General features: G+C 53.1%; 1 protein-coding gene across 2 annotated transcripts in view; it reads left to right on the plus strand.

The window, feature by feature from the left end:
* CRISPLD2 (cysteine rich secretory protein LCCL domain containing 2) overlaps nucleotides 1–21,568 on the plus strand; it is a 107,516-nt gene that overhangs the window by 33,677 nt on the left and 52,271 nt on the right. Inside the window, exons 1-2 of one of the 2 annotated variants that reach the window (XM_004015503.4) lie at nucleotides 3,788–3,920; nucleotides 20,416–20,729. In XM_004015503.4, coding sequence (XP_004015552.2) covers nucleotides 20,490–20,729 — 240 coding nt within the window. In that variant the 5' untranslated portion in view covers nucleotides 3,788–3,920; nucleotides 20,416–20,489. Of the gene's footprint in view, nucleotides 1–3,787; nucleotides 3,921–20,415; nucleotides 20,730–21,568 lie in introns of those variants that run through there. The other variant, XM_060397890.1, reaches the window with a different exon arrangement.

Below are 21,568 nucleotides of genomic sequence, written 5' to 3' on the forward strand. Positions count from 1 at the left end.
GAAGAACCATTCAGCAGAGCCCATCCCACATTCCTGACCTGTAAAACCATGAACACAGTGATGTTTCTTTCTTTTTCCTTTAGGTTTAACTGGCTTTTTTAAACTTTTAATTCTGTATTGGAGCATAGCTGATTAACAATGCTTTGATAGTTTCAGGAGAATAGTGAAGGGACTCAGGCATACATATACAAGTATCCATTCTCCCCCAAGCTCCCCTCCCATTCAGACTGCCGCATAACATTAAGCAGAGTTCCATGTGCTGGACAGTAGGTCCCCGTTGGTTATCCATTTTAAATATAGCAGTGTGTACATGTCAGCCACAAACTCCCGAAGTACCCTTCTCGCCATCCTTCCGCTGGCAATCATAAGCTTGTTCTCTTAAATCTGTGAGTCTGTTTTTGTTTTGTAAGTAAGTTCATTTGTATCAAGGAAAATGGTTGTTTTAAGCCACTACCCTTTGGGATGGTTTGCTGCAGAGCAGCAGTGACCCTAACATGCTGTTTGAGAAATATTAATCCCACTGAGATGTTAGAGAGAAATGAAGTTGCTGAGAAATGTCTAGTGGGTTCACACTGTGGCACATCCAGCTCCCTGTTCCCCTCAGGCCACTTGGTTCAGGGGCTAAGGTCTCTGACACGAGTGCTTGCCAGAAGGCAGCAGGCAGCTCTGGGCAGACAAGGAGCAGGTGCACAAATGCAGAGGAGCCCACAGAGGGAGAGGAAAGAAGCAGTGAGTGGAGGAGGTGGGGTGTTGGCAGTTCCTTGGTGCAGAGGGCGGGGCAGTGGCAGCCAGTCTGGACAGGCACCTCGGCTTGGGGGTGACATTATAGAAAGGTGCCCTCAGGTTGCAACTCTGCCAACGGCGCCCCTGGAACACCTGAGCTGGGGATGGTGTCCCCAGAGCCATCCAGAACTACCGAGGAGCCCACAGAGCAGCTCCCAAAGGAGGCAGAGGCCCGAGTCAGCCAAACTGGAGATGTTTTGTTGTTGACCACCCCCATCCGCACCCCCACCTGCATGCTGGGCCCGTGAGAAATCAGTCTGAGTAGCTTCTCTTCCCCTCTGCTAGGGCAGGAGCCGCTTTGCCCACTCTTCCCAGAGCCCCAGCATTAATGGTGCTCAAGGCGGCAGCAGGTGCGTGGTGCGAGCCTGAGTTGAAATCCCAGTTCCTTGTGGCAGGTGGGAGTGCGCCTGCGCGCAGGGAACCAGCGAGGGAAGGGGCGAAGCGAGGCCTTTACAAAGCTGCCCTGTGTCCCAAGGCTTAGGTGCAGTGTCGCTGTTCAACCAAAGTTTAATTGAAATTGTAAATGTAAAATAAAATTTCTCCTCTAGTGAAAAAAACAAACGAACAGGTCCCGGTACTTTCTGTACTCAGTTTCTGGGTGGTAGCACCAGCTTCGGAGGGCTGTTGGGAGCAGGGGGGTTTGCCAGGATGATGGGTATGAGGCTGGGTACCTGAGAGGCATCTGCCAGGAATACAGCTCTCTCCTCCCCTTGGATCTGCCCTTTGTCACATCGAGGATGCTGGTAATGAAGCAGTCTGTTTTACTTACCACTAAATGCCCAGTGCTTGGGACAGAGCTTGACACATAGTAGGAACTTAATAAGTATTGAATGAATAAGTGTTGAGCTGAGAACGATGCTTCAAAAACTGAGAAAAGGAAGAAAAGTAAAAGATGAAAATAAAATGAGTTAAAAAGGTAACTTTTTAAAAAAATTGCGTTTGAGCTGCACCTAAATCTTCAAGAGTTTCCAGCTTTCTGAATCCTAGTCACACATGCCTGGCCAATCACTGAGGTTCTTCCCTTTTATTTAACTCATCCTCCCTGCCCACCCCCCTCTCCGCACCAGCCAAGTGCTCTGAACCATTGACACTCCAGACTCAGATCCCAGTCCCAGAGGGGCATGTCTGTGCCTGCTCACTGCTGTACAGTGCAGGGGCCAGTGCAGAGGGACTGGATGGGGCTGTTGGGGAAAAGCTGATACTGAGTGATACGGTGTCTTCACTCAGGAATAAGCAGCGTGGTGAGGACAGGCTCCCTCGGGCACCGGCACTGCCCGCATACAGTTCAGTTCAGTCAGTTCAGTCGCTCAGTTGTGTCCGACTCTTTGCGACCCCATGAATTGCAGCACACCAGGCCTCCCTGTCAATCACCAACTCCTGGAGTTCACCCAAACTCATGTCCATAGAGTCAGTGATGCCATCCAGCCATCTCATCCTCTGTCATCCCCTTCTCCTGCCCCCAATCCCTCCCAGCATCAGGGTCTTTTTCAATGAGTCAACTCTTCGCATGAGGTAACCAAAGTATTAGAGTTGCAGCTTCAGCATCATTCCTTCCAATGAACACCCAGCGCTGATCTCCTTTAGAATGGACTGGTTGGATCTCCTTGCAGTCCAAGGGACTCTCAAGAGTCTTCTCCAACACCACAGTTCAAAAGCATCAGTTCTTCAGCACTCAGCTTTCTTCATAGTCCAACTCTCACATCCATACATGACCACTGGAAAAACCATAGCCTTGACTAGATGGACCTTTGTTGGCAAAGTAATGTCTCTGCTTTTCAATATGCTGTCTAGGTTGGTCATAACTTTCCTTCCAAGGAGTAAGCGTCTTTTAATTTCATGGCTGCAATCACCATCTGCAGTGATTTTGGAGCCCCCCAAAATAAAGTCTGACACTGTTTCCACTGTTTCCCCATCTATTTCCCATGAAGTGATGGGGCCAGAGGCCATGATCTTCGTTTTCTGAATGTTGAGCTTTAAGCCAATTTTTTCACTCTCCTCTTTCATCAAGAGGCTTTTTAGTTTCTCTTCACTTTCTACCATAAGGGTGGTGTCATCTGCATATCTGAGGTTATTGATATTTCTCCCGGCAATCTTGATTCCAGCTTGTGCTTCTTCCAGCCTGCATATAGTAAGTCCACATTAAAAGTGGGGGGCACTGGGGAGTCCTTTAGCTCCTGTGGCCTTGCTTTCTTCCTCTGCTGACCAGGGCCTTGGCTACATCTCTCAAAGGTGATTTCTTCTGGTTCTAAATTCACTGAAGCGTTTACCTGCACTGCCAGCTAGGGACTTGGGACAGTCTCTTCTCCAAGCCTCAGTTGCCTGATCTGTGAAATGGGATCATTTCCATCTCAATGGATTCCTGTGAACCTATACTGAAATAATGACGATTAAGGATTAGCTTGGGCCTCAGCTTTACCGCGTTCATCCAGTAACATCTTCTTGTCTTCATTTGCACGTTGGGAAGGTGTGTGTCTATGTGTATATGTGTGTCCGGATGGCAAGAGTGAAGTTTTCTATCCAGGTGTAGAGGATGGGGATAAATTTAGCAAGTGTATTCTACACCCTAGTTGATGGGGCCCACACCAGTCCCGAGGAGGTAGCTTCTCTTTTCCCATATTCCAGTTGAGGCGCACAGAAGTGGAATTTGGTAAATTTGCAAACCCCTAGTGGAAAGTGCTTGGCACCGCGCTGGATGCATCGTTAATTTCTCAATGGAAACGCTATTTTTATGGTCATGATGAGGAAACTGAGCGCTTCCTCCTTTTCTCAAGCCGAGTTTTTAGGACGCGGGTGGTCCCGCCCTCCCTCCGAGGCCCCCGACTCGAGGCGCCAGCGCCTCCCGGAGGCCGCCAAGCTCTTAAGTGGGGCGAAGCCGGGAGGGGCGGGGCCGGGCCGGTGGGTGGGAGGGCGGGGCCACGACGGCACGACCCTATTAGGGCCGCCGGGGGCGTGGCTCCTGGGTCCGGGCAGCCTACAAGAGGCGGCGCGTACGGTCCTCTGACCCACTGCATCTTTCGGCGGCCCGAGAGTCCCTCATCCTGCGACCTGCCTGCTGTGTCCGCTGTGCTTGTGCTGCTGTCGCCGCCACTCCGCGCAGGAGACGCCGGCGAGGAGGTGGTTGAGCCCTGCGGAGGGAGGTGAGTGTGCCTTAGATTCCTCTCTCTGCACCGTGCTCTCCACCCCCTCAATCTCCTAGGAGCTGGAATAACCAGAGCAGATGTCATCTCTTAGGGTTTACTGTGCGCAGGCAAGTTAGCTGTGCACACCTCCTGCATTTCAGAACCGTGCTCGGCGGCATGCCCTTCCGCAGATGGAGAAACTGAGTCTCAGCGAGGGCAAGTTGTCTGAGACCTCACATACTAGAAGCTAGGGAGCCTGGGACTCAAAGCAGGTCTGACGCAGAATCGTGCTCCCTGAGGCTGTGTGTATTCTTGCCTTCCCTGTGCAATTCGCCAGCATCTATTGCATCCCTGTGTACACCGTGGGCGTCAATAAGTGGAGAGCATGTGGCAGGAGTTTGAATGTGTTCTGCCCACGTGTGGAGGCTGAGGTGATCCTGGCGCCGTGTGTATTCTGCTGGGCAGTTTATAGAGCCACGCCCCTTTACGATAGTGTTTGTAGACCTTCCAGGTAGTCTTCCTCTTCCCCTATTTCAGAGGAGGGCACTGAGAGGGTCAGGGAGGTGAAGTGTCCGGGCAGAGCGGAGGCTGGGACCCAGTTCCGTCTGCCTCCAAAGCCCCATAAAGCTGTGGATGTGTCCGGGCGTGGCACATGTCCAGTTCCTACAGGTTTGGGAAGAGTTCCCGGGCTTCTTCAGCTAGAGTAGGTATCTGTATAAACTTCTGGTAGGGGGAACCGCTGGCAGCTGAGGGCTCAGCTCTGGGGTCTGGGAGATCTGCGACCCCCAGTGGAAGAGCCAGGGCCAGCCCCGTGGGCATTGGAGACCTGGAGCCTCCCTTGAAAGGGTTGGGCTGGTGGACAAGCCAGCTGGCTAATGCCAGCTCATCGAAGTCCAGTTTGAATTGGGTGTCCGTTAGCTGGAAGGTGAGTTACTGCTCTGGTCAAGGGAAGCAGCTGGGAGTTGACGGATGCTCAGCTCACCTTCCAACCAAGAGTGGGCTTGTGAGTTTCCACGTTGAGCCTTTGGGCTCCTTGCCCTGGCAGATTAGGGTGAGCCTGCCTTCCCCAGAGGGTCACGGCATCTAGGGTCTAGAACCTGACAGATGAGAGGCCAGGATGTGAAGGACAGGATGAAAGGCATGCCCCCTTCTCCAAACAGATCCAGAGGGGGAACTCTTGGGCCTGTTTTGTGCACTTGATGGCTGTGTGTGATGCTGTCACCTCAGGTCTATCTGTCTGCACTTAGCCTTCATACTTAAGGGCTGAGTCCTGCCTCCTTTAAGGCACTTCTCTGTCCACCTGCTAACTCCACCTCTGAACCCGACCTTCAAACCTGAGGGATTGTTTTGTTTGAGAGGGGCTCCAGGTAAAACACAGTTAGCAGAGTTGGGGCCAGCCCATCCCTGACGATGCAGTCAGGGAAGAGAATGAAGAGAGGGATCTTGATTTTTACAGTCTCTTAAAAATAGGAGTAGGAATAGTCCTGATCGCGTTCGTAATCCTATCAGCAGCTGACATTCATCTGGCACTTACTGTGGGCCAGTCATGCCTGGGGTTTTACATGGATGACCGCTGGCTTATCTGTGAGCTGGACTGTCCTCCTTTTTACAAGGAGGAAAGTGAGGCTCCGAGTGATGAAGGCATGTACCCAACATGACATGGGCAGGGTCGGGGAGAGCTGCCATCCTAGCTGGGTCCTCCCTCAGATCCTGGAAAAAGATGCTGGTCCAATGACTGGCCACATGACCGTCAGCTCAGAGCTTGCTTCTGGGCAAGGCTTCTGCCGTGTGGGTTCTGAATTCCCCGGCCCTGGTTAGGGGTGGGGCTGGAGAGGAAACACTGACATGGGGGCTTGGGATCAACTCTGCCGACAGGTACCTGCATCAGTGTGCAGGGCCCTGCTGGGGAACCCAGAGCAATGCCAGCTGCTCCAACAGCCCTGCCTCTGGACTGCCAAGGAGAGCTGGCTGGACGGGGAGGGGCTGGAGCCTCAGGAACGGAGCATGGGCCTCTGAAGACCCCCACACTTCATCCCTCCCTCACCGACCCTACATCAGATACCTGGGTTTTTCTGTAGGTTGCATTTGAAAACCAGCTTTTAAAGGCAGGACCTCTAAATGTGACCTCTTTGGCCTCATGGGAGCTGGAACATTTCTTTTCTCTGTCACCAGAGTAATTTACTATGTATGGGAGGTGCCTCTGTGTCTGCTTACTCCCAACCTAGGAAGACTCCCCCCCACTTTTTTGCAGACTCACTGGTTTTTGATCAGTCCCAGATGTGCAAACCCAGCATCACTCAAAGGAGCTGATGGCTTGTCAAGAAAGGAAAATAGAACACAGGCATCATTTCATTTCATCTTCAGTTCACTGAGCTGACTACGATAGGGATCTGGAGCCCCTCATCAGGTCCTACGGGAAGCACACTCCGTTCTGGAACAGGGAGGGACAGGCCGCTCTTCTATTTTATTTTTTTCCCTTGGAAAAGATGATTCTAGTATTGTAAAATACTAATAACATGAGATTTATCATTTTAAAGTACACGGTTTGGTGGCATCTAGTACATTAGCTGTGTTGTGAAACTATCAACACTGTCTAATTCCAGGACATTTTCATCACTCCAAAAGGAAACCTTACAATCAGTATTAACAGTCACTCCCCATTCTATCCTCCTCAGCCCCTGGCAACTGCTCATCTGCTTTCTGTCTCTCTGGATTTGCTTAATTCTGGACGTTTTGTGTAAAAGAAACCACCCGGTATGTGACTTTCTGTGTCTGGCGTCTCTCACTGAGCCTGACATGGTCAGGGTTCATGCGTGTTGGAGCCTGTGTCCATGCTGGGCCCTTTTTTGTGGTTGAACACTCTTCCGTGGTGTGGGCAGGACAGACCGTCCTTAGTTGATCCTCTCACCCACTGCTGGCAGTTTGGGCCATTTCCCCCTTTCGGCTGTTGCACATAATGCTGCTGTTGACATCTGTGTACACTTTTTTTTTTGGACACCCGTTTTCAGTTGTTTTGGTTCTTCCCCCAGGAGTAGAATAGGTGGGTCCCATGGTAACCTTATTTTTACCTTATTAAGGATCATTTGTCCCTTTTTCTTGACTTTCGTCTTGAAGAGGCATCAACTGAGATCATCTTCTTCCAGAAGGAATCAAGGCCCTCTGCCATGAGCGTAGAGAATGGGGCGTCTGGATGTTTGGGGGGAAGTGTTCACAGTATCTCCCCACCCCTCACCCCGGAGAGCAACTGGCAGAGATTCCTGTCAGAGATGTTGTCCTGGGGAACATCTTGTATCCCAGGCTGTACATTTATGAGTACTTGGTGATAGACAACCCCCCAACCCAAGATTGTGGGGACAGACAGTTTCTTGTGGTCCAGCCCCGGGGAAATTTATCTTCTCTGATTGCCCCAAGTGCTGCGTCAGCTTAGAAAAAAAACCACAGATTCAGGGGAAAAAGGAAAAGTCCTAATGAGGATTATGCAACTTTTGGACCATCATTTTAAAAAAATATTATAAATTATGAAATCCCACATTTTCAGTCCAAGTTTCTGGATCATTTCCCACTGTGAGTGCAGAATGGTAAAATCCTGGAAGGAAAAGAATCCAGCTTCCATTTTGTTTGTAGTCAAGTGGTCCGAGAATGGACCCTTCCCTGACGTTCTTTTGGACTGAAAACTTCTGGATCTGTCTAGAACTAGGGACGGGCATCCAGCTGACCACAGCTGCGGCTGATTTGATAAGACCCTAGAAGTTCTTTTACTGGTGGCTCAGTGGTAAAAGGAGATGCAGGAGACTTGGGTTTGATCCCTGTGTTGAAAAGATCTCCTGGAAGAGAGCATGGCAACCCACTCCAGTGTTCTTGCCTGGAGAATCCCATGGGCAGAGGAGCCTGGTGGGCTATAGTCCATGGGGCCACAAGGAGTCAGACACGATTAAAGTGACTTAGCATGCACACACAGAAGTCATTTTAGAGCAAAGAGGCGGTATGCCTGGCAGGGAAGGTGACAGTGGATGGGTGGGGCGTTGAGGGGTGCGCTGGGAGGGGGCCATGTTAGTGCAGAGGCCTGAAGGAGGGCTCCCCTGGCACCCTGAGACTGACAGGAAGCTCAGGGGTCCGGGGGTCAGGCTCAGGGTGGAGGAGCCTGCCCTGTGCTGAGTTTGCATCTCCTGCTCTGAGCTGCGGGGCACAGGGGAGTCATGGTGTGGCCTTCGTACCTGAGAGCAGGTCACGATGGGATGATCGGTGTCCCCTGCAGTGTGTGAAGCCCATTCCAGCCCCACGGTGACTGAGCCTGTGTACTGACCCAGCAGCAACCCACCCTTTACAAAACTGACCTCCCTTTACAACAAAGACAGGGCACCCTCTACAATGAGGCCTCTGGTCCTAGCTCTGCTCCATGTTCACCGAGGCTCATCTCACTTCTGCCTTCTGGTCACAGCAGGAGGGATCAGGTTTTCTGCACATGCTGACCATAGAAGGCCCCTCCTCCCCACTTTTTTTTTAAATTTTTGGCTGCCCTGCACAGCATGTGGGCTCAGTTCTCAACCAGGGATCAATCTGTGTCCCCTGCATTGGAAGTGCAGAGTCTCAACCATTGGACCACCAGGAAGTTCTGAAGGTTCCCTTTTTAACATAAATTTCTTTGAACTCCCAAAGCGAACCAACAGATAAAAATAAGAAAATATGAACTAGAACAAGGAGATGGTAGGAAGGTGGGCAAAGCTTGGGGTAGCAGGTGTGCCAAGGGCTGGAGTTTGGGAAACACCGGACTAAGGTGCAGCATGGGGAGACTGGAGAGGCTGGTGCCACCAAGAGTAGCGGTTCTCAAAGTGAAGTCCCAGGGCCAGCAGCAGCACCCAGGGGAGCTGTCAGAATGCTGATTCTCAGCTGCACTGCAGACCTCCAGAAGCTATGGAGGTGGGGCCAGCAATCTGTGCTTTAGCTTGACTTCCAGCACTTTCTGGTGCAGGCTCCAGGGTGGGACCCACTGCCCGGGAAAGCCTGGAAGACTTTCCCTGGGCAGGGGCCCAGAATGGGGTGGGCGGGGCGGCTGATTGGGGCGGACGGTTCTGTTTACAGGACCTGATGTCAGCACAGAGAAGTCATGTGGCAGGGATAGAGCCAGTGGCTTGGGAGCAAGAGTGACCTCTTCTGTCCAGCGTCGAGGCCCCTGAGAGCAAGTTGCTGGCGTGTTCCTAGGCCTTTCTTCAGGAATGACGCTGGGTTTGCTGGCACCCATTGCTCTAGGGCTTGAGCAAGTGTCCTGAGGGTTCCAGCCTTTTCCTTCAGCAGTGTTTAGAGCCCATGTGCCCTGGAGCTTGTGAAGTCCGTCTGTTGGTGACCCCTAAGCGGCCCCTCTGAAAGAATGGGCTGTTTCCTCTCCAGCATTCAAAATACATCTGTGTGTCTGTACATGTCCGCTGCGTCTCTCCATCCTGCCCCCAGCCGGCTCCCAACACAGCCAGTCTGTTCTCATGGGGGGAAGCACTGGCTGCTTTAAAAACACTGTTTATTCCCGGGAACCGTCAAGGCCAGGCTTCCCGGGGACTGAGATATTTTCAGCTTTGGCATCGCTGGACAAAGTGCCCTCTCAGACCAGGATGAACCGGGCCCTGTCTGGCAGAGTCGCTGTCTGGCCCAGGTGGGAGGCCCCAGCCGCACAGGGCTTTCTCTGGGCTCCAGCACCTTCAGGTTCACTTCGAAGGGCTGTCGGAGTCCAGGCCCCAGACTTGTCTCAGTGCTGATATTCAGGGGAGAGCCCGGAGGGTTTTATCTTGCACAGTGCTCTTCTCTTGCTTCTGTGGAGGCATTCTTCCAACAGAAGCCAGAGCCTCTTTAACTCTTCACTGAAATTTTTTATTAAAGTTCAACATGCTGGAGAAGAAAGCGCATGCATTCCTGCACAGGGGGATGGCGTTTTCTCCAAGTGCGCATGTGCAGGCTCGGGCCCCAAGGTGACAGAGCCTGACTCCCCCCCAGGCCCCTCCCACAGCCCCACCCCCGAGGGGAACCATTTCTACGCTTCTGTTGGTTTTGCCTGGTTTTGAACTTTACATCAAGGGCAGCATGGATGTTTCATCACTGGAGTCTGGCCTCTTCAGTTCAGCGTTAGGTCTGTGAGGTCCATCTGCGGAGCTGCATCTGCCGGGTTCTCAGAGCGTAAATCAGACCCTGTCACCGTCGGCTTCATCTGCTCTGCACCTGAAGTGTGCGCCTGTGCACACAGACACACACACACACACACACACACACACTCACACAGACACAACCCCACCCCCCATTCCACTTTGCATTTAGAGTAAAATCAACACTCTTTGGTTAAGGCCCTCGAGGCCCCAGGCTGCCTGGCCCTGTTTGCCTCTGTGACCCCATTTCTCCCTGGTCACACTGCTCTGACCCTTCTTGTCCAGGCCAAGACAGTGACCATCTCAGAGCCTTCGTCCTTGCAGTTCCCGCTGCCTGGGGTTCACCCCAGCCAGAGTGGTCACTGCCCCGACCTCTGTCCACCCTCACAGTCCGGTGTCCCAGGCTGTCTTCCTCCAGCCTCGGTATGGTCTCCTCTGCTTGCTGTGATGCCCACCCCCCACTGCACCCCACTCCTGGGGACAGAGCCTTGCTCACTGCATACCCCAGGGACTCCCTAGCCACCTGAGGGCTTGCCCTGGGGATTTCCCCCGAGAGGCCGCGTGCAGAGTCCATAGTCTGGTGCTATATAGAACGCTTGACTTCGGTTCAAGGCTGTGACTCACCCTTGCAGGTACCACCTGACACCAGTGAGTCATGCATTTCAGGTGGGAGGATAGTCCCGGTGCTGCCAGCGCCGTAGCCTGGAGCAGAGGTGTCTGGGATGGCTAGTTTCACCCTCAAGGAGCGGGAAAGAAACACTAATTGAGCACCAGTGAGTCTCGGGACTCTGCTGCTGGGCTCCTTAGAACCACTATTTCCACAATCTGCAAATTCTCCCCCAGCCCTGGGAGAAACTCAGTACTTTGTTTTGCCTGGGAGGAACTGGATACTCCGAGGGATGGAAGGACCTTCTGGGCGGCCCCCAGGTCTACGTCATAGAGTCAGGATTCAAACCGGGTTTGGCCCACTGTCCACACTTTTCTTCGCTGTCTCCTGAGAGTTCTCAATTTCTTGTTTTTGGGAGCTGGAGGTTTCCTGCCATTTATCTAAAGATTTCTGAGAGCACTGTTTCCAAGGAAACATCCACATGTCTACGAGAAGGGAGAAAAGGGCCCCAGGCATCATGTACTGGGTATTTGAAGAGTATATTAATTTATTATCCAGTCACTTTAAAGTGGCTTCTCATATATTATCTTGGCTTGCATTGAACAAACCTGTTTTTTCTTTTTTTTTTTTTCTGCACAGAGTAGATTAAGCGAATGTTTGTTGAGTAAGTGTGCTCTTTTTGTTCAGAATTGTGTATGTTCTCTGCATAGTATTTAAAAAACTGAATGGGTTTTATATATTATATTCAGTTAAACATACTGAGTTGAAAAATAAAAAAATAAACATACTGAGTTGTTGCCCTGTGTCTCCCATAAGGACATATCTTTTGCTGAGGGGACAGGAGAAAAGAAGGTGCCCGTGGGGTGGCCTTTTTTGTTAAGCCTAATGTCCGTCTTTGTGGGGTTGGGGGCAGAGCAGTTGACAAAGGAAGCAACAGTCCTCCGTGGTCTCCCTAATTCTGTCTAGAAGGGTTTACGGAAAACTGGCTCCCATGGAGGAGGGAGATCCCTGCCCTCGGCGTGTCTGGTACTTACCCAGCCGCTCTTCCAGCCCTGGGATTTGCCCGAGACAGGCTGGGGTGTCCCGCCCCCCTCCTCCCAGCCGCCACTTCATTCCTGGAATTTCTGGGTGGTTTGTGGGTCTGACTCTGCTCTGCCTTCAGCCTCACTCACATTCTGAGTTCTCCTTTGTGCTCCTGAGGGAGCTTGGAGCCCTGATGCCCCTGCCTTTGGGGCTAGCTGTGGGGGCTCCTGCTGACATGGGGGCGCAAGTCAGAGCTGCCCTGATATTTTGGAGGGCAAGGCAGGCAGGGAGTCAGAGCATGGCAGGCTCCTTGCCGTTATCCGCAGGCATTCTGCGCGACTGTGAGCAAGTTGCTCGTCTGCGTTGAGCCTTAGTTTCCTCAACTGTAAAATAGGGATCATAGTCATAGTGACCCCAACAGTCTGCAGAGAGGGTAAAAGACAAGATTCTGGGAGCAGAGGACCCAGAACAAGGTCAGCCACTTTGTCCTCATTCATCATGTGTTGGCTGGGTGATTGGTGAGAAATGTTTGTTGAGCAGTTAATATGCCCCGAAGTTTCGGGTTGAGTAAGACCCAGTCGGCCAGTGCTGTGCTGGAGCTGGCTCATACTGGCTTGTGGGAGCCGATGGTTAAGTTTCCGGAAGAGCTGTGGGCCAGTTCAATCCCACCATCATTTTTTTTTTTAATTGAAGTATAGTTGATGTCCAGTGTTGTGTATGTCTCGGGTGTACAGTACAGTGATTCAGTTATACGTGTGTGTGTGTGCGTGTGTGCGCCCAATTACTCAGTCATGTCCTACTCTTTACAGTCCCGCTCCTCTGTCCATGGCATTCTCCAGGCAAGAATACTGGAGTGGGTTGCCATGCCCTCCTCCAGGAGTTCTGCCCCACCCAGGGATCTGTCTCCTGGGTCTGTGGCACTGGCAGGTGGATTCTTTACCACTGTGCCACCTAGGAAGCCCTACATACACATATTTTCAGGTTTTTGCTCTTATAGTTTACTACAAAATACTGGGTATAGTTCCCTGTACACACAACCACCATTACATGTTATATAAACTTACAATGAAATAAATCTTATTTAAAATAAAAATAGTAGCTAGTCAAAACTTATTGCATCCTAATCTTTTACCCTGCCTCACTGTTCTCTCTGTTCTTGGGGTGGTTGCTGTCTGCTCCATGTGTATGGTGGAAAAGTTGCATCACAGTGTGTTATCGTGGGACTCTTTCCAGAAACTCCATACTCAGTGACCCTACATCAATGGCTTGAAATTGCCATGGTGGGGATATTTACACCAAGGGAATGGGTAGACACTACAGATTAGGGTGAGTATTTCAAGGTTTTCCAAATGTCCGTTATTAAACATTTGCCAGTCTAGCACTGGTTCCAGCCCCTTGAGAAGTGCCAAGTCTAGCTGGCAAGGCAACCAGTGTGAGCAGACTTGAGGCAGGTTGCTGGCTCCTTGACACCCAGGGCTCAGCTGAGCCCTGGAAGGAGACCCAGCCTCAGGGCAGCAACGGCCACTGAGCCGGGTAACTGTCGCTGTGAATCCGGTTTCTGGCCAGCTGATCATGTTCGTGCTGCAGATCCAGTCTGTGACATCTCGAGTCATCACTTCCCCAGGAAGCTGAGAGAAGTGGCTAAGGCCCCAGGCATGTAGGGAACTGAAGCATATTTCAGATTTAAGGGAGGCCTGTTTTTTTTTTTTTTTTTTATCATCCCCACCAGCATTAGACATCTTATAGGAGTTTTAAAAATTAGGTTTGTCTCAAAGCAGAGGCTTTGAAATAAGAGAGAATAGCCTTTTTCACTTCATTCACCTTTATTAATCCCAGTCTTCCTCAAATCTCTCCAAACAATGGGTCTGTGGAGCATTTAGCATCATTATTATTGCCATAGCCAATACGATTAGCCATTAACCATGCAATGAACCCTGTAATGTTGTGACCCTGTAGTTCTTTGTCTTCATCCCTTGATCCCAGCCTGCCTCCTCCCCTCACAGACAGATCAGTCTCTGCTCCACAGGAAGACTCAGTGGAGGAGTCAAAGGGTCACCACTTCCCGGAAACCTCCGGGAGCTGAATCACGCCTGCAGACCTGTCGATCTTGTTCACTGACGAAGATGCCAACGATGTTCTATAAATATTTACGAAGTGAATGTACAGATCTCCTCGTTCCGACGAGGTCAGACTGTGGCGATTCAGCGGTGAACAAGGTGGACAGGTCTGGGGCCATGATTAAGCTGGGACCCCAAAGTTGAGTCCTAACCCACGGGCAGGAATTCATCTGCCGGGCCCTGGTGGGGGCGTGGCAGGTCGGGGTCACAGGCTGAGCCGCGGGAACAGCGTGTGCAGGAGCAGAGAGCTTGGCACAGCCTCAGGGCTGCCGGCTGGCGGGTCCCACGAAGATTCATCTTTCTGGCAGACTTTCCTAAACACAGGCAAAGGCAGCCTGGGCGGAGTGACGCCTCCAGGTTCATCCACATTCTCTTTCTTCATTTTGCTCCTGAGAGTTGAGTTGAGTGTCAGGAGACCCCGAGGTGGATTGGGGGCACTTGGGGCTGTGGGTGCCCTTGATGTCCACAGACTCTTAGGCGGGGCAGAGGGTGATGGCAGAGCTTTGTAGCAGCAGCCAAGTGTACAAAGCCCTCCACGATTCCAGAAAGTGGGATCTCAAGTCTTGGTTCCACCCCAATCCAGCCCCAGACCTCACTAATACCATGGAAGATCACCAGGCTCAGTTTTGTTTTCCAGAAAACGGAGTGGAAAACAGCCAGAGCCCAAATGTATCCCACAAGTTGGGGCGATGCTGCAGGAATCCGACCCCAGATTGAGTGGCTGTAGACCGAGGGGTTTGAAAGCTTTGTCAGTGTCTCCCCGCCCCCGCGCCGCACCCCTGGTGCCCTTGTTTGTGGTCTCTCAGGCTGGGAGTTTCAACTGCCGTCAAGGAGACCTCTCCTAGACTGCATTTCTGTCAGCTGCGGCATTCACTCGGGTGTTTGATGCTGTTGGTAACAGGCCAGGGACAGAGAGTGGGGAGGGCTTCCCTGGAAACGAAGCCTGCATTTGGCCACCCTGGGAGAAGCGGGGGGGCAAAAGAGCCAATGAGTGTTGGCCTCCATCTCCAGGCCCCAAAGGGAGCTCGGATACCCCGCTTGCCTTAAGTGTGAGTCCCTCGGGGATGTCAGGAGGGTTGGAGGAGTGCAGAGAGAGTCAGAGTGGGCGTCATATTTGAGTCAGAGGTAGATGGAGGCTGGGTGGGTGCTAGGCTCGGTGACGGGGCATGTCATGGTGCAATGTCACCGTGACGTAAACGTTTCACTCCCCTGGGGATGACACATGGGTACCTTCTTCTCGACAGAGTCACTGGCTGACCTGGAGTTGGGGTGGGGCCTGTCTCCACTGAGCCCAGCCATCTGCCCAGGAAGCAGAGAAGGGCGGGGAGGGTCAGAGTGTGAACTGGGTTGTTTGCGGGGGTCCTGCCCTGTGTGGGTGGTGATGGGAAATCCCCAAGGAAGCTCACCCCGGGGAAGGCGTGGTGGCATTGAGGAGAGGGCTCAGAGGCCAGACGGAGCTGCGTTCCAGCCCCAGGTTTTCTGCTTGCAGTTGTGTGACCTTGGGTGTGTTCCCAAAGACCGCAGGGGCCTTAGTCTCCTCATCTGTCAGATGGGAGCAGTAGAACCCAAACCCCTGGCTCATCAGGAGGGTGGAGTGAGGAATGCAGCCATGGACACGAATTGGGCCTCCCTCCAGGTAAGCCCCCACCGGCCTCCCTGGTAGGAGCCTGTACTTGTCATTGGAAAGCCCCAGGTGGCAGTGTGTGGGTCTCCGCTGGAAAACTTAAAAAAAAAAAGTATTTTATTGAAGTATAGTTGGCTTACAGTGTTGTGTTTATTTCTGTTGTACAGCAAAGTGAGGCAGTTACGCATCTGCTGCTGCCGCGCCGCTTCAGTCGTGTCCGACTCTGCGACCCCACGGACGGCAGCCCGCCAGGCCCCGCCGTCCCTGGGATTCTCCAGGCAAGAGTACTGGAGTGGGCTGCCATTATATATATTCTTTTTCATATGCTTTTCCATTCTGGTTTGTCACAGGATGTTGAGTATATTTCCCTGTGCTCTGCAGTAGGACCTGGTAGTTTATCCATCCCGTGGATAGTAGCTTGTTTCTGCTAACCCCAGCCTCCTGCTCTGTCCCTCCCCCACACCGATCCCCCTCAGCAACCACAAGTCTGCTCTCTGTCTGTGAGGCAGTTTCTTTTAAATTACAGATGGAAGGGGCTGAAGTGCTTTGTTCCTAAGTTCTGATCGAGCTGTTTGGGCAGCAGAAGTTGAATAGTCTGCGCAGACCAGGGGGCTGGCAGGGCCTGGTGAAGTCGCCTCGGCCGATGGCCTTGTGCTGAGACACAGCACCAATCGCCTCCACCCAGGTTCCAGCCGCGATCTCAGTCTCGGCCGCCCGATTTGCCTCTCTGTTGCCCCGTCACCCCCTTCCATACAGCCACCAGCGGGATGTTTAGAACCTAATTCTCATTTATTATCTGATGCTTGTATTAATACTAGTCTGCTAGGGCTGCCAGGACCAAGCACCCCAGACCAAGCAGTTCAAACAACAGAAATTCATTCTTTCACCCTCATGGAGGCCGGAAGTCCAAGATCAAGGTGCCGGCAGGGCTGGTTTCTTGTAGGCATTGCTCTTCAGCGTGTCAACAGCGGTCCCCTCCCTGTATCTCACATGCTCATCCCTCTGTGTGTGTCTGTGTCCAATCCATCCTTCTCACAAGGACACCAGCCATACTGGAGCAGGGCCCACTCATATGGTCTCATTTTAACTTAACCACCTCTTCTAAGGCCCTGTATCCAAATCCAGCCATGGTCTGAGGAGCTGAGGTTGGGACTCCGGTGACGGAATTTGCAGAAGGCATAGCTCTGTCCATGATTCTGTGTTTCCCTCTGTGTGCCAGCCCTGTGCTGTGGTCTGGAATAAAGTTGTGGGACACCAGGCCTGTTACTGCTACAGTTCTGCTTGAATCTTCCATGTTCTCCTTGGCCCAGACTTAGAACCCATCAGGGTCCAAGCATTGCCCCCTCCCCAGCATGGCTCCCCCAGCCCCCAAGCCCGCCCCTCCCTGCCCCCGCCCCAAGCTGCAGGCACACCAGGCCACTTTCAGACCCAGCAGTGCCACCCGACATGATGCTATGAATGGCCCGGCCCAAGACAAGTCGGCATGTCTGTGCCAGCGACTGTCTCGAGGTGGAGAAGCCACTTGGAGAAACGCCTCTTTTCACTTGTGTTTCTCCCCAGGGGAAGGTTTGACTAAACCCCGTGGTTCTCCCAACTTTGAAGCTCCACCCGAGCCTTCATCAGCTCTCTCCTGAACCTTGGAAGGAAGGCCCTGTCTGTGGGGCATGGACCATGTGAGGCCATTGAATGTTCAGAGTGAAGGCGACTCTCCAAGTCTTCTGGAATAAGGTCGCCCTTGTTCAGGAGAACATGCCAGGAGGGTGCCCTTGAACCAGCAGTGGTTTCATTGTCTTTTATGCTTTGGCATTTTGCTTTCTTCTACTCATTAGTATTTTTAAAAACTTTGAAGTAGACAAGTCCAAAAGATAGAGGGCACTCACTGGTGAGGTCCGACCCCCAAGGATGCCCAGCTCTGGCTACCACCTCACAGTTCCAGCTAACTCACCTGGTCCACCTTGCGTGAACTGAGCTTACGCTTTGCCACGTGTTCTTGAGCTTTTAAAGCAGAAACAATATATTAAAGATAAAGATGAGTCCCCTCATAGTCTCATTCCCGGTTCAGTTTCCTTCCTAGAGTGAACCACCAACATGAACTGGTTTCACTGTACAAACATGTGCACGCACACCATATATGCACAAACACATATAATACATGTCTGTGTAATAGACACATACGTATACATGCATGTCCACCTATAATATCCCCAAAGCTTGTCCAAACATGGTCTATATGCCTTAAAATGTACATAAATAGTACAAACACATACGATACATGTCTGTGTAATATACACATACATATACATGCATGTCCACCTATGATATCCACAAACTTGTCCAAACATGGTCTATATGCCTTGAAATGTACATAAATAGTACCATTAGCATCATATTCTACAACTTTCTTGGCCCAACCTCGGATTAGAGCTTTGTTGCTGCGGACAATCCCAGAACTCCAGGTCTTTCTTTTACCTGCTTTATACTGTTCCACCCACGCTGACCCACACCTATTTTACCCCTCCCCCTACTGAGAGTTATTTGAATTGTGCCCACTGGTGATTTAAACCAAACCCAGGTTTTGGTCCAGTTGAGTCATGTGAACAATTCCTGTTTCATGCCTTTGGGGGTGCCCTGCCCCTCAGGATGCTGAAGCGCAGAGTAAAGCAAATTGGATGTTTCTGTGACGACCGAGTGGTCGTTTTGTGATATCAGTCTTGTTCCTGCTTTGTCCCAAATCTTAACCCGGCGTCAGTACTTTTTGGCATCCTTTTCAGCCTGGCCTCTGCAGCTGGGAAATGGTCATATATGGTGGTGTGACTAAGCGGGGAGGTGGCAGGGACCCTGGGAGCGTCTGCATTACTGGCTTGATTCCCACGGGGCGAGTGAGCACACAGAAGCCCTCCCGTGGGCCCTGCGGCTCTGCCCCAGAGGGAACTCCTCGGCCAAGAGGCCACAGAGCCGGGCCTCCGCCTGTATGTCGGCTGCTTTTATGTGAAGCGTAAGCCTGGTCAGGACCCTGGAGAGTTTCCAGGGGTGGAGATGGGAACTGCCATGTTCCCATCGCTCCAGGCTCTGTGCTCAGCCTCTCGGGTGCCCAGGGCAAGCCCCAGAGGATCCCCGCCTTCCACTGCCATCTTGCAGCCCCACTCCAACGCAACCAACAGAACCCTGGCTGTTGCTCATGTGGGAGATGCCAGAGGGGCCTCCTGGGGTTCTGGGTGGGCCAGCCTCCAGGCTGCCTCCCTCCCTGCTCAGCCAGCAGTCTCTGGAGCCCTCCTTTCACCTCTCCGTGCTGTCTTCAGCCAGGCCTATCCCACTGGTCAGGGCTTGAGGGCTTCCCTGCCCGTCTCCCAGCCTAACTGGGAGCCCCTTGAGGCCAGGGAAGTGCCTTGTTGTCCTCCTCTCTCAGTGTGCAGCACAAAATAGGTGTCCATAAAGGTCACTGGGTAACTGACCGACTCTCCCTGGGGGTGAAACAGAGGCGAGAGGGTGAACGAACAAGGGTGAACGACAAGCCCTGTCTTGTCTTCTTGGACCAGACAACAAGCCATCAGGAGGACCACACTTCGTGACCTGTAGTGTGACCCCTGGCCCCCCAGGGTGAGAGGAACCAGGGCAGCAAGCTGGAAAACCCCAGGCTCTCAGGGACGTCACACCTGGGTTTGAGTCTTACCAGTAAGCAGCCTCTGGGATCAACTCTCTGAGCCTCAGCCTCCCCATCTGTAATGTGGTCGCAAGGGCACACCGACCTCCTGGGTTGTCATGAGGGCTGGAGATGACATGGATGAGGCAACTGGCCCCCGCAGAGGCTCAGGAAGGGCTCTGGGAAGGAGCAAAGGCACAGCGGAAACTCAACCTAATAAATTATCTTCGGGCTGGGGAATTTTAGAATTAGTAAGTGTGTTCCAAGACTAAGACAGCTTTTCCTAAGATGCCTGCCAAGGAAGAAAGGTTAGTGAGAGGCGGTGTTTGGGAAAAGGGCCCAGAGCCCAAAGGCAAGGATGGATCATGAAGCTCCTTGACAGGTCATAAAATGACAGCGTCAGGCACTGTGGATCTCAGAGGGGGTGAATCCCAACTGATGTGACCGTGAGGCGTGCACCACAGCCCCGGGCCCAGCACGCGTCAAAAGCTAGGGTTCCAGAAACACTCCGTGGGAAGCACAGCCCCAAGAGGGGCTGGGAGGCCCGGGAGTCCCAGCCACCATCTTCCATCCTTTCCTTGGCCCCGCTGATGCAGCTGTTGGGTGCTAATCACCCACATGAACCATTCACTCAGCAGCCAAGAGAGTCACACCCAGCAGTGCCCATAACGGGCCCACTGTCAGACAGAAGCTGGCCGAGGAAGGCTGCACGCTGGACTGTTTGGGGGGGTTGCCAGGCAGGGACAGGGTGAGAGTGGGGTGCACAGGTACTCCTGGGAGGCCCTGTCTCTTTCTCCGAGGATCAAGTTAGCAGAGCATGTGGCTGGGCCCTGGGAGGCTGTGTCGCAGGGTGTGATGGTTACACACCCCATGGAAGGGCCGTGACCAGAGCAGCCTGTGCAGGGATGGGTCTGGGGGTGCCTGACGGCCAGTTTGGGAACTGAGTCTTACTTCACAGGGACTAGGAAGTTTGCTGCCCCTGTTGGTTCATGGCACATCCTTTGCTGACATGAAATGGCTTTAGCAGTCTCTTTCGGGGGCAGGAGATGGAGTTTAATTCAGGCCATAGACTCACCGGAGCCCTGAATGAATCCAGATGCTGACTCAGAGTGAGGAAAAGGAGGCGCCACGAGCAGCTGAGTCTGGGAGAGACCGAGCCAGGATGTCCATGTGGCATCGGGCCGCTTGCCGTGCTGGAGGCTGTTGGCTTGAATCCCAGCTCCACCACTTCCTGCCTGCCGGACCTTGCTGGTGTAGCTTCTGGGAGCCTCAGTCTCCACATCTGCACAGTGGGGAGAGAGGGGTGCCGGGTCCACTCTCTGCCGTGGCAGGTTTGGCACTGACCAACTTCTCCGGCCACCCTCTGCTTCCTTTCAGAGCACGAGAGTGCCCAGCTGTCTCAGGCACCCAGGCCACCCGTCACTCCCTGCCCTCACTGCCAGAGTGGAGCCATGAGCTGTGTCTTGACCGGCGTCGTGCCCTTGGGGCTGGTGCTGCTGCTCTGCGGAGCCCAAGGCTTTTTCCTGCCCAATGTCACACACTTAGAGAAGCTGCTCAGCAAATACCAGCAGGACCAGCCCCACTTGCGGGCGCGGAGGGCCATCTCCAGGACGGACCGGGAGGAGATCCTCATGCTTCACAACAAGCTGCGGGGCCAGGTGTCACCGCCCGCCTCCAACATGGAGTACATGGTGAGCTCCGGGCCCGGGGCAGGCCTGGCGTGGGGGCTCGGGGCGGGGGCCGGTGAGGGTCACAGGCTGGGCTCTGGCCTCGGCGCTCACTTGGCAGTTGGTGGCACGCCCAGCACAGACACTCAGCCCTGGGGCTGTGATGGTACCGTGGCCTCCGTGCAGCGTGGCCTCCACCCCACTCTTCAAGTGCTCCCTCTGTCCACATAGCGAGGGGCAGCTGAGTCTGAGCAGTGGGGCGTTCTGCTGGGAGGAGGAGGCCGAGAAGGGACACTGGAGGGTCCCCTGTACCTCAAGAGAAGCCCCCGCACTTAGGAACAGAAGGAGCAACCAGCTCCAGGTGCCCGTCCCCAGCTCCACCCTCGCTCACATGTCTCCATGTCTGGTTTTCTCAGCCCCATGAAGTGGGCACTGGGGTTCCCCCCAGCTTTACAGACTGGCCCGGGATCACACAGCTGGCAGAGGCAGAGGTGGATTCCGACCTGGGTCCAGCTGAGTCCAGGACCCATACTCTCGTTCACCTGTCCATGCCTAGTCTGAACTCTACCCCACCCTGCTGCCCCTCTAGGTACCTAGGGCTCGTTCTCTGGCTATTTCCATCCTCCCTGCCCATGGTGTTCTCACCTTGATTAGCGGGGCAGCCTCAGCCCTGGAGGGGGACTCACCTCCCATCTTGCCCTCTGAATCCTGGTATCACGTTATAAATCCTCAATCTTTATTCTTCCAGCCTTTCTCCTGGCAGGAGCCTCGAGGGCCCTCTGTGCTTCTTGCCTGGCACCCAAGGCCTCCTGTCAGGAGCCCTGGTCTGTCTGGTTAGCTTGTTTCCCTTCCTCCTCTGAGGC

The sequence above is a fragment of the Ovis aries genome, chromosome 14, assembly GCF_016772045.2.
Source record: "Ovis aries strain OAR_USU_Benz2616 breed Rambouillet chromosome 14, ARS-UI_Ramb_v3.0, whole genome shotgun sequence".
Taxonomy (NCBI): domain Eukaryota; kingdom Metazoa; phylum Chordata; class Mammalia; order Artiodactyla; family Bovidae; genus Ovis; species Ovis aries.